We start from the raw sequence: 12,916 nt of genomic DNA, 5'->3' as shown, positions 1-12,916 counted from the left end.
TCTCTTGGAGCTGCCTGAGAACAAATACCATGTCGGTGGTGCTCCTGTTAGCTCTGAAGCCGCACTGGCTCTCTGGGAGGAGTTCTTCTGCAATGGTGGGCATCAGTCTGTTCAGGAGTATTCTGGCAAGGATTTTGCCTGCGATGGAGAGCAGGGTTATCCCCCGGTAGTTGGAGCAGTCTGACTTTTCTCCTTTGTTCTTGTGTAGAGTGATGATGATTGCATCGCGAAAGTCCTGTGGTAGTTTGCCTTGTTCCCAGCAGGTGACAAGTACTTTGTGAAGTGTGCTATGTAGTACTGTGCCCCCATGCTTCCAGATCTCTGGTGGGATTCCATCAACTCCCGCTGCCTTGCCACTTTTCAGTTGCTTGATGGCTTTAACAGTCTCTTCTAGAGTGGGGATCTCATCCAACTCTGTTTTCACTGGTTGAAGTGGGGTGAGGTGGATTGCTGAATCTTGAACTACGCGGTTGGCACTGAAGAGAACCTGAAAATACTCCGACCACCGGTTCAGTATGGATGCCTTGTCTGTGAGGAGCACTTGGCCGTCTGCACTACGCAAGGGACTCTGAGCCTGATATGATGGGCCATATACTGCCTTCAGGGCTTCATAGAACCCTCTTAAATCACCAGTGTCTGCACACAGCTGAGTTCTCTCTGCAAGCTTGGTCCACCACTCGTTCTGAATGTCTCGAAGCTTGCGCTGGAGGTTGCTACATGCAGCGTGAAAGATTGCTTTTTTCCCGGGACAGGAGGGCTGAGCAAGATGTGCTTGGTAGGCGGATCTCTTTTTCGCTCGTAATTCTTGGATCTCTTGATTGTTCTTGTCAAACCAGTCCTTGTTCTTCCTTGTGGAGAACCCGAGGACTTCTTCAGAGATCAACAGGATGGTAGTTTTCAGGTGTTCCCAGAGTGCTTCTGGAGAAAGGTCTGTGGGGCAACTGGGGTCCTCAATTCTTGACTGGAGTTTTGCCTGGAAGGCAGCTTTAACTTCAGCTGACTGAAGGCTGCCAACCTGAAGCTTCCTCCAAGGGATACCTCCTCTCCTGGGTGTGGGTTTAAAGTGAAGATGGAGATTGCAGCGTACAAGACGACGATCCGTATGACATTCCGCACTACTCGGGTGACATTACTCGGGTGTGTAAGACATCTCGAAGGTCTCTCTGGCGCACCAGAATGTAGTCGATAAGGTGCCAGTGCTTGGACCGTGGGTACATCCAGGTTGTCTTCAGGCTGTTCTTCTGCTGAAAGATAGTGTTGGTGATGGTGAGCTGGTTCTCCGTGTAGAATTCTAGCAGGAGGCTCCCGTTATCATTGCAGTTGCCAATGCCGTGTTTGCCAAGTACTCCTTTCCAGGCTTCCGAGTCTTTACCTACTCTGGCATTGAAGTCGCCAAGGATGATCACCTTGTCCTCTGTAGGGGTCTTCCGTACGAGGTTGCATAGATCAGCATAGAACTTGTTCTTTTCTGCAGGATCTGCTTGAAGGGTTGGGGCATACACACTGAAGAGTGTTGCATGCTGCTTGTTTTGAAGTGGGAGGCGCATGGACATGATGCGATCTGAGTGACCTGTTGGCAGGATTTCGAGTTTGGAGGCAATGGAGTTCCTGACCATTAAGCCAACGCCAGAAAGGCGGCTCTCAGCCTTTGACTTACCTGACCAGTAGAGGGTATAGCCAGCACCATGTTCTTGAAGACTACCTTCCTCAGTAAAATGGACCTCACTGAGAGCTGCTATGTCAATATTCAACCTGAGAAGTTCGTGGGCAACTAGAGCAGAGCGTCGTTCAGGGCGACCACTGTCTACTGTGTCAAGCATGGTTCTGATGTTCCAACACGCAAGCTTTAGTCTTTGCACACTTTGTGAGGCAGGTGCATGCCTTTTCTTTGTTGTTATTTTTTGACCGCAAATAAGGATGCCCGTTGACCGCGGCTAGCCAACTGGGGTGGGGGAGACGAGCTTTGTTTAGGCCACCTTTTCTAGGCCCCTCTCCGTGTGGAGCAAGCAGTGCTGTCCCTAGATAAGGCTGCTTGGTCGTTCAGGGTGCTGCCGAAAAATGCTTTCGTCTCCAGGTCAGCATCAGGGGACCAATACCCTGAACCGCCTACATGCAGGATCGGGACTGCGGCTTCCAGTGGCATCTTCCACCTGCCGTTTCGCCCCTTGCCCATCGCTGCAGGACTTGGTGTGTTGTGGGTTGTGGATGTGGATATGCCCTTCAGGCCTGCGCAGAGGAATTTTTAGGTGAAGCCCAGTGTGCGCAGTACTGGCTCCACCCTTTCACTTTGGGGTCATCTGCCATGGCCCAGTAAGCCGGGACGCCGGCAGCGAGTCCTCCAGGTGGTAGGTGTTACATTAACGAGCTCTATCTGCCCGGGTTTGATGTTAGAGTTTTCCTTCTCTTGGCTGGCGAGGTTGGTGAGCCCAGCCTGCCCATCCGGTTATACCGCCGGACATTCGGTACCATGACGTGGCAAACTCTGTGAGAAACGGGGGGGACCAGCGGGAAGGTGTTGCCACTGATGCAGTAATGCAGTGGAATTCACTGCCACAGGAGGTGGTGGCGGCCACAAGTATAGCCACCTTCAAGAGGGGTTTAGATAAAAATATGGAGCACAGGTCCATCAGTGGCTATTAGCCACAGTGTGTGTGTATATATAAAATTTTTTGCCACTGTGTGACACAGGGTGTTGGACTGGATGGGCCGTTGGCCTGATCCAACATGGCTTCTCTTATGTTCTTATGTTCTTAGAATGTCTGAAGAAGAAACTCTTTCCACTGCTGCTAAGTCAATAAAGTGGCATTGAAGGAAATGGGACATGTGGGCCAAAAAACAGCCTTGAGGAGTCTATGGCAAATCAATTTTATCTAATAGACAGAATCCATTAATCCTCTGTGGTTAAGTTCCCAATTGCCTATGAAGGAGCCAGTCTGTCACTGAAGAGGGGGCTTGGACTGGGAACTGAAGTGGCTGTCAGACTCCCTGTTTAAAAGATCCCTGAGTCAGTTTAGAAATGTGGGAGTTCTATCTATAGACATTAATTTTATACTTCCATTTGTGGGAATCTTATCACTTGTTAAAATCCAAAACATCTGAGTCAGTATACATGCAATGGAAATTCCTTGAGAACACTTCAACCGCATTGAAGCCATCTTGTAATTTATGTTATAGTGGTATTATATTGAATTTTATTGTATTACATTTAAAATTTTTAAAACTTTTTATTAGGGTTGCCAAGTCCAATATAAGAAATATCTGGGGATTTTGGGGGTGGAGCCAGGAGACACTAAGGGTGGAGCCAAGCTCAAGGCTGTGACAAGCATAATTGAACTCCAAAGGGAGTTCTGGCCATCACATTTAAAGGGACGGCACACCTTTTCAATGCCTTCCTTCCATAGGAAATAATGGATGGGGCACCTTCTTTTGGGGCTCATAGAATTGGACCCCCTGGTCCAATCGTTTTGAAACTTGGGGGTTATTTTGGCGAGAGGCACTAGATGCTGTATTGAAAATTTGGTGCCTCTACCTAAAAAACCAGCCCCCCCCCCAGAGCCCCAGATACCCGTGGATCAATTCTCCATTATTTTATATGGGAATAAATCTCCATAGGGAATAACAGAGTTCCCAGCAGACATTTTCCTCCCCCCCCCCCCGCTTTCTGATGACCCTGAAGCGGGGGGAGGGCCTCCAAACCGGGGGATCCCCTGCCCCCATTTGGGGATTGGCAACCCTACTTTTTATATTTATATGGTGTAATCCACCCGAGCCCTGCTTGTAGGGGAGAGTCTGATCTGGTAGAGAATTATAATACTACCACCAATTAGGTTGAAAAGTTTGGGCAGGGTATCTAAAAACCTTATAATATAGAGCATGTTACTTTGGAGGTTGTTTTGTTTTTGAGAGGCTAAGTTGGAATTGTTACACCCAATAATCTAGCTGTAAATTTGTTTTCCCTGATTTTTATTAGAGTCTCATGTGTATAGCTACTGATGAAGTCAGAACCTTCAAAGGCAAAGTCTTCTATTCTGGATATAGTTTGATTAGACAACACACCAGACTTAAAGCAAGAATGTCATGGCACCTGGTTTTCTGGTCACTGTGTGACACAGAGTGTTTGACTGGATGGGTCATTGGCCTGATCCAACATGGCTTCTCTTATGTTTTTATTTCAAAAAGATGGCTGAGATTAGGTTCCAAACAGTACAGTCAGGTACATGTTTTGTGGTTTTATTTTGCAGTTTATTTCATGGCTTTAGTCCTTTTTTTAATTCTGCCAGAATTGAATCCAGGTAAAGTGACAGGTTTTCTCTTCCTCTTGTCTTCCTTCTTCACCCCCCTACACAAAGGATAGAGATTCTCCTGTATAACTACTAGATCCCTCTCATTCTATATAATGGAAAAGTACCCACCACATCCAGGAAATTTGCCTGCAGATTTCATGGATTCTATGCATCTTTATTTTATTCAATTTTTATACTACCCTCTCTGGCAAGCAGGGCTCAGGGCAGGTTACAACATATAAATATAACAAGTTTAAAAATTTTAAAACATAATACAATAAAATTACAAGATGACTTCAATGTGGTTAAAGTGTTCTCTAGGAATTTCCATTGCATGTATACTCGGATCTTTCAGATTCTAATAAGTGGAAAGACTCCCACCAGTAGCAGTATATAACTAATGTCTATAGATACTGCCAGTGGATGGAACAGGTGGGTGGAGCAGAAGTAACAGTATAATTTGATATTCACCACCTCAACCAAAGGCCTGGCAGAAAAGCTCCATTTTACAGGCCCTGTGGAGTTGTAATAAATCCTACAGGGCCCTAATTTCACTTGGGAGACTGTTCCACCAGGCTGGAGCCAGAGCTGAAAAGACTGTCTCTGGTCGAGGCTAGATGGACATCTCTCTGTCTGAGCATCACAAGTAGTTCTGAAGAATGCAAGGCTCTTCAGGGGACAAAATGGGAGAAACAGTCCTGGTCCCAGACTGCATAGGGCTTTGAAAGTTAATACCATAACCCTGAACTTGATCTGGTACTCAACTGGAAGCCAATGCAGCTGGCGAAGCACTGGTTATATATGTTTTCACACAAGCATCCAGTAAGGACACGCGCAGCTGCATTTTAAAACCAGCTGAAGTTTCAAGATTAGTCTCAAGGGCAGCCATGCATCAAGTGAGTTACAGTAATCCAACCTGAAGGTGACCATTGTGTGGATCACTGTGGTTAAGTCATAAGGGGAGAGGTAGGAACCAGTTGCCTGACCAGCTGGAGATGATAAAAGGCTGATCTGGCAACATTCGTGACCTGGGAGTCCACTGAAAGAGAGATATTCAAGATCACCAATGGTGCTGGTGTTAACAACATCCCATTAATGGTGGAGAACTGGATCCCTAATTCTCCTCCCCTGCAGCTCACGCACAGAACCTCCATCTTAGATGGATTTAATTTCAGTCAGCTCTGCTTTAACCAGTCAGCCATGGCCTCTAATGCCCTGGTCAGAATCTCTGGGGTGGTATCCAAGTGGACATCTATCAACAGATATAGCTAGATGTCATCAGCATACTGGTGACAACCCTGCCCAAACCTCTGGGCTAACTGGGCAAAAGGGCACATATAGATTTTAAATAACTTAGGGAAGAGGATCACCCCCTGGGGGACGCTGAATACCAAAGAGTAATGCAGTAACACCATCTCCCCAAGCACCACCCTCTGTCCCCAACCTTGGAGAAAATAGATGAGCCACTGCAAGGCAGTCCCTTGTGCCCTCACACCAGTGAGGTGGTGGGTCATAAGATCATAATTGACCGTGTCAAATGTTGTTGTTAGATCAAGTAACAACAGCAGTGCAGACCCGCCTCAATACAGGTATATCTGGAGGTTTTCTGTGAGGGCAACCAGCACCATCTCAGTCCCAAACCCAGGGTGAAAGTTGGACTGAAATGGATCCAGGACAGAGGTGTCATCTCTCAACTCCCTTTGGTGTTTCAGGCAATGATGGGCTACATCTGTTAACAAATGAACTGACACCCTGCCAGAATGGCAGACTAAAAGCTAGATTTAAAAACTTGTTTTGCAACCTTTTGCTTATCAGTAAAGGTGGTTATGGTTAACCCTCTAAGCATTCATGAAGTACAAATTAAACATTTAGCTTTCAGTTTTGTTAATTTTTACACAGACATCTGGGGTAAAAGGTCATTTAACCATAGCAAGGCTATGGTAATTCCAAACTGGATAATTCCTGGCTGAATAGCCCTAGGAGGGGATCTTCAGATAGTGGCCACCCTGATCGGTTTCAGTTTCTACAGAATGAGTAACTGACAGTGCCACCAGAGTTCAATGGACTTAGAAGGGTGTAACTGCTGAGGAATGCTTTCTATTACACCCTTCAGGAAACCTGAGTAGTCAATCTTGTGCATGGCATCACTCAAAAAAGAACATAAAGCTCTTGTAATGCTTGTTCTTTTTAACAGTTGTTGGTTAACAGCAGTCTACATATAGTCACATTTCTTACCCACTACCCCACTCAGAGTGTGGTGTAAATTGTTCTGTTCCAGAAGTTGTTTTCTGAACTAAGGATTCTGAAATCAGGATTCTTTATCAACTATATACACTTGTCTACTGAAGACTTCTTGTTTCTTTTCTATTTATAACTTAATAGATTTTCTGAGCTCCATCAAATGCTCAAATCTCACAAATACTTACAAATTCTTACTTGCTTACAAAATCTCACAAATACTTACAAAATTATCCGCTCTGAGACCATACTTGGGAAAGGGCAAAACACAAATAGACGAAATAAAAACAAATAAATTCTTATATAACTCAAGCATAAAACTCTCAGCTAAAACACATATCCAATAAATAGAAAAACAAGCAGGATAAAAGTACAAAAATATCGAAACAATTAAGCAATAGTTAAAACAGTAACAATATCCCAAAGCGGGGGGGGGGGGGGAGGTCTTGATCTGCCACCCCAGCTTTTACAATAATGAAGCCCAGCTGGAGGAGGAGGAAGCTCTTGACTGCTCTGAACTTTTCTCTAACAAGTATTCAGCCTAGCCAGTCACATAGTATGGGTAGTGGAGCTGTTAAATAATTTTAGATTCTGAGCTTAATGGTCTTGCAGAGGAGGGATAGATGGTAATGTATACTTGCTACAATCTGCTTTTGGAATCTCTGTTAAGCTCATAAACTGAGCCCCAGAACTTCCACACCCAAGTTTGGTCTGATGAGTTGAATTAATTTTTACTCATATGTGTTTACTTTGCCTATATTTTTGAGATGCATTGTTAAAAGTAAAAAAACAACCACCTTTCAAATCATACATGGCATCAGAGTTATATTTCCTGTGTGATTTAAAAACATATTAAGGAATTGTACTGAACAAAAAAATCACTACTATAGAAGGAGCAATCTGCCTCTAACTACTGAAAAACTTAAATAAATTAAACCAGTAGTACAAACTTTTACCACATGATGGAGCATTTTTTAAGAATCAAGTGTAAAGCTAAAGCTATAATCTGAAACTGAAGTTGAACATTTGAGAAAAACATATACATTGTAGCATCTATATATCTTAGCCATATGTCGCTGTATCCATATTTAAAAACCACATATTGAGACCTCCTAAGGTTTGTGCAAACTAGGAGGAACATGACCCAAAGTTCACGGAGGAGAAAAGCAAAGGGTTAAAAAGAGCAAACTAACCTTCCAATAAACAGCAGTATCTGCACATGCAGTGTCAAACCTCCCCCACCCCCCAGGTAAGAATACCACTGCCATTACTGGGACATGGGAGGGGGGGTGTGTGTGCAGAAGCAACTGTCAGGGATAGGAAAGAGATGGAATGAAACAAAGTGGAGATGAATCTATCAGGTTGGGGAAAAGGATAGCAGAAGCAGGGCAAGCAAGACCCAGCCCAGTGGGGAAAGGTGATTTCCCTTTCCTTATGTATCCCACTTATTTTTATAAATTTACACTAGCTTCAAATTAAGCAGCTCATGTTTTCTCTCCTGATCTATGTGTGGATGGCTGTTCAAGATGGGCACAGTCAAGGCCAAGTAGCTACTGACAAACATGTTTCATTAGGTAGACAACAGGCAACCTTTCCCGAGTGTTTAAGGGCCTGGTCTCATGTGGCTAGATTTGACCATATGTCCAACAACATGAGGAAAGGCTACTATGATCTGGGCCCTGTACAGATAAAGAGCTCACAGACATCTCTCAGATAAAATTTGCTAAGAAACGTGGCTACATACAGAGAAATAGTTTCTGGCTCACCTCAAGGAACAACAAAATTTAAAATATCTAAATTCTAATAGCAAGCAAGTCAGCACAATTAAAACATCAATCAACTTTCAGAACCAAGAACTGATGACCCTTAAAGACTAATAAATGACTTGCTTAAATAATTTAGCATTACTGCTTCTCCAGAAAGCAGGGAGGGCTTTCCTTACACTCAAAGCATGGGGACTGCTACAGAAAAAGCCTGTTGTTATATATGTGAATGCATGCTTGGACATGTTGGGTATAGTGTCCTGAACTTGAGGCGCAACACAATAGACTGAGAGGATCGCAAGATCTGCATCCCAATTGGCTGCATAATTCAAACTGGCCAATTGGGAGGCAGTATCAGAGGATCCTAAGATTTGCCAATGAGGATGCATATTCTAATGAAGGATCCAAAAAGGGCACAATCACAGAAGAGTTTCTGCTTCTTGGGGGCTGGGTTTCTCCTGCCTCAACTGTATATATTGCCACATGCTTAGCAGTCACTTAGTAGACATGCTGAATCACTAATAGAGCTTTAATCACTACGCAAGAGTCTCCTCATGCCTCCAACCCAGTATTTAACACCTGTATAAAAACACCAGCAGAATGGCCTTTTACCCAGGAGGGCACACAGAAAAGCAGCTGCTATATAACTTCATAAAGGGAGTGGTGATCCCTCTAGTATGTAGATTACAGGTCATGAAGGGCTTTAAAAGTCAGCACCAACACCCTGAAGTAAACCTGGAAACATATTGACAGCCAATGTAAAGATTTTAAAACTAGAGTAATAGGGGTGTGATGAGTTACTTGTCAATAGTTTCTTTGTTTGGTTACATACAATCATGTGGGAAGAATCGTAGTATAAATTGTTCCTTAAGGCTACAATCTTAGAACTGAATCCATTGGAAATAAATGAATTTACTTCAGAATACAAAGGACTGTGTTGTAATGACTTTACCAATCAAATGTTTGCCTCTGCAGCTGTTTTTAAACTAACGCTTCTACTATGCAGACAAAAGGGATGCGAGAGGAAATGGAAGAGGCAAGCATGACATGAGATTAAAATGAGTCCATAAACCTGATCTTCTTCTTAATTAGATATTTAAATCTAGTAGTACAGTAATGAGTAAAATGTTAAAAGTGAACGTGTGTCAGCTGATTTTAAAAATGAACACTGCACAATTATAATTTACGTAATGATATTACAATGGATAATATTTTCAAAAATAACAAATGAAAAGTCTTCACCACTGGTAGAAGACAGTGATAGAGGGAGATAGATGAAGACAGAATTCTGAAGACTGAGAAAGCTCTTTCTTGGGTTGCCACCCATCTAGCCTCAGATGTCAGGGCCCAAAGTAATTGTGTAGGTTCATGTGTGTGAAGGAGATCCTTCAGATAAGCTGGCTGCAAGTCGTGTAGGGCTTTAAAGGTATAATATAGTGGGTTCTATGCAATGATGAGACGAGGTGGTAGTGATCATAGCTCTTTTACTGAATACAGCATGGTGTAGTGCTGCCTCAAAAGACTGAAGACTGGGCCAACAGGGCCAACTATATATACACACAAAATTCCTGCGCTAGCATGCTATTGGACCATTCAAACCAGTAGAGGGTTCGTGATTGGAGCAGGGTAGCAGGAATTTGGATCCTACTGGCTATTGTTCCTGAGTCCCCAAGCTCAGTCCTATAGGCTCCAACGAATATTTGGAATATTTGTCCAGGCAGCCAGCCCCTTTGTCTGCTGCATGTGGTACTGTCAGCCTGATCAAGATATGAGTGCTCCTTCCTCCAAAAGGAATAAACAAAAACAGACTCCTAATCTGCCTGTCCTCTGCTCAGAGGAAAATACTTTTAAAATCAAGTATGGGGTTTGGGCAGATCCCAAACGTCAAATAAAACTTACTTCTCTACAACAATCATATGTAAAGATTCAGTTACTAAAGTATTACCATCTGCCACATGGAGCTGGCTACTAAGTCGTTCTCTTGCTATATGCTGCACGTTCAAATGACTTTCCTTTCTCTTTAATTCCAGTTGGAGGCCATCAGATTGAGCCTGCAATTCCTACAGGGGGATGAAACACATTGTATGGTGAAAGTCTGGATCATTTTAATTAATGCCATCAATACATTTTGAAAAGACAGGGGAATTCAGACTAATTTATTGTGATGGGTCATGATGAAATCATGCAAAGCATGTAATGGCATAATCTGAATATTGATTAATGGGCAATCAAGGTAGCAGATCAACTCAGCAATTTGATGGACAACTGATTCAAACTTGCAAAGCGGGAGGTCAGTGTGAAATTGATCTATCTAATCAGAGTGGGTGAAATGTGAGTTGAGAAACATGGAAAAGGTGCATGCTTGAATTTGGAATGTTCTTCAGCACCATACAGCATTTCTAGAGAGTTCACCTTGTTTAACTTTTCTGTCCCTAACGAGGGCTGTCCTTCTAAATGATTTGGGCATTGAATATGTAGCCCTCTAGGTTTGGTCCCTTGATGACATCTGGGGGGTGGGGGGGAGTGTACCAATGTATTTTAAGGAACCCACTTTTAATATATTTTACAATAAATTAGATTTGGACTTAAATGGAAAAGTCCCATTCTGTATCCTGGGCACTTTTTGACCGCTGAGTCTTGTTTTTGCCTCATGTGGAAGTGCAAGCTGATGTAGAGTTATTCCTGCTTAACTGTAAGCCCATTGACTGCCATAACTGGGGGGTGGGAAAACTGGTCAGAGAGAGGCCGTCCTAAACTTTTGAGCTGGCTGACCAATGCAGTTGTTGCTTTGGGAGTGAAGCTGCTGTGAATCTATTAATGTCTTTTGCATCCTTGCTTCTGACAATGTCCTCAATTGTACATTTTAAATAAAAAGCAAAACATTTCCTGCAAAATATTGTTTGCTTTAAGTCAGAATGGATATAGAAAAACCAGTGTAATGTGGTAGTTATGAATGTTAGCCTATATTTGGGAGACATAAGTTTGAATCCTTGGGCCAGTCACACACTCTCAACATAACCTACTTCACAGGGTTGTTGTGAGGATAAACTGGAGGAGAGAATGATGCAAGCCACTTTTGAGTTCCCACTGGGGAGAACAGCGGGTACAAATGAATAAAAAAAACATGGATTATTGTACTTTGAAGTATTTGTTTTGCCTTTATTTTTACATAGCTAGACATACATAGCATTGACCTGAATAGGTCAACCTTGTCAGATCTCTGAAGCTAAGCAGTATTTGGATTGGAGTCAGTATTTGAATGGAAGACCACCAAGGAATACCAGGGTCACTATGAAAGGGCAGGTAAATGTTAGGGTTGCCAAGTCCAATTCAAAAAATATCTGGGGACTTTGGGGGTGGAGCCAGGAGTTACTGGGGGTGGAGCCGTAAGCAAAGATGTGACAAGCACAACTGAACTCCAAAGGGAGTTCTGGCCATCACATTTAAAGGAACCGCACACCTTTTAAATGCCTTCCCTACATTAGAAATAATGAAAGATAGGGGTACCTTATTTGGGGCTCATAGAATTTGACTCCCTGGTCCAATCGTTTTGAAACTCGGCAAGCATTTTGAGGAGAGTCATCAGATGCTATGCTGAAAATTTGGTGCCTCTACCTCAAAAAACAGCCCCTCCAGAGCCCCAGATAGCCCCAGATCAATTTTCCGTTATGCCCTATGGGAATTGGTCTCCATAGAGAATAATGAAGTGCCCAGCAGACATTTTTCTCCCCCCTCTGTTTCTGACGACTCTGAGACGGGGGAGGGCCTACTCCCACCTGGGGATTGGCATTTCTATTCACAAGTTGCTGAACTTCCAACTTCTTCAAAGTAACACAGAGCAACCAAAGGTTCAAGTTTACCTTTCCTATGCAAATAACCTCTGAAAAGATTGTGCAACCAATGGAGGGTCTGGGCTGCTTTCACAGCCACTGGAAGCAGCCATGTTCTTCTTCCTGCTCCTCCCGCTCCCATTCAGCCTTTAAGACACAGACACACCATCCCAAGAGGAAGCCTTTCCAAGCGGAGTCTGAATCCTCCGGAGGTGAAAAGGCACATGGTGGCTGTGGGGGCGAGGCTTACCCCCACCGACCAACTGACTGGGAGTGGGAAGGAGCCTGGGAAAGCAGGAGAACCCCCGCTGGGACCTGGGGATTGACAAGCCTACAGGTAATGGCAAATCACCTTTGAATGTCTCTTTTCTTGAAAACCCTATGGGGTTGCCTTAAATTGGCTATGACTTGACACCAATCCCTCCCCACACAAACATATATGTCTACACACACACACATTTACCCGTAGCTTTCGCAGCATGTGCTCCATTTCAGATGCAACCAGAGGCTGAAGATTAGTGGATTTTTTAGCTTGTTCACGGGTGAACAGCAAGTTAAGGCAAAAACAAGGATAGGAAATTAACGGTAACATTCATCATGTCAGTCATTTCTTTTGAAATTAAAACTTTATAAGCAGCCAATAGGAGATTTCTTAACGGCTATAAGCATAAATATTTTATTCCAATCTTTTTCAATTATTTTCATTCCTACTTTTTCTTTATGGATAGTCTTTTAACTCATAAAAGATAGCTTCATAGAGGACAATGATACTTATTCAATGACTTCCAAAAGTCTTGTGGCT

General features: G+C 43.4%; 1 protein-coding gene across 1 annotated transcript in view; it reads right to left on the bottom strand.

The window, feature by feature from the left end:
• The window catches only part of LOC132586601 (putative uncharacterized protein DDB_G0268364), a 31,779-nt gene extending 19,136 nt beyond the window's left edge, over positions 1 to 12,643 (bottom strand). The window contains exons 1-2 of the mRNA XM_060258684.1: positions 12,578 to 12,643; positions 10,230 to 10,344 (exon numbers count right to left, since the gene is read on the bottom strand). Of these exons, the coding sequence (XP_060114667.1) occupies positions 10,230 to 10,344; positions 12,578 to 12,604 (142 nt within the window). The 5' untranslated portion in view covers positions 12,605 to 12,643. The remainder of the gene's footprint in view (positions 1 to 10,229; positions 10,345 to 12,577) is intronic.
• Positions 12,644 to 12,916: the final 273 nt, after the last annotated feature.

The sequence above is a fragment of the Heteronotia binoei genome, chromosome 1 (genome assembly GCF_032191835.1).
Source record: "Heteronotia binoei isolate CCM8104 ecotype False Entrance Well chromosome 1, APGP_CSIRO_Hbin_v1, whole genome shotgun sequence".
Lineage (NCBI taxonomy): Eukaryota > Metazoa > Chordata > Lepidosauria > Squamata > Gekkonidae > Heteronotia > Heteronotia binoei.
The sequence above is the reverse complement of the archived record's forward strand: the minus strand, read 5'-3'. Positions and strand labels throughout refer to the sequence as shown.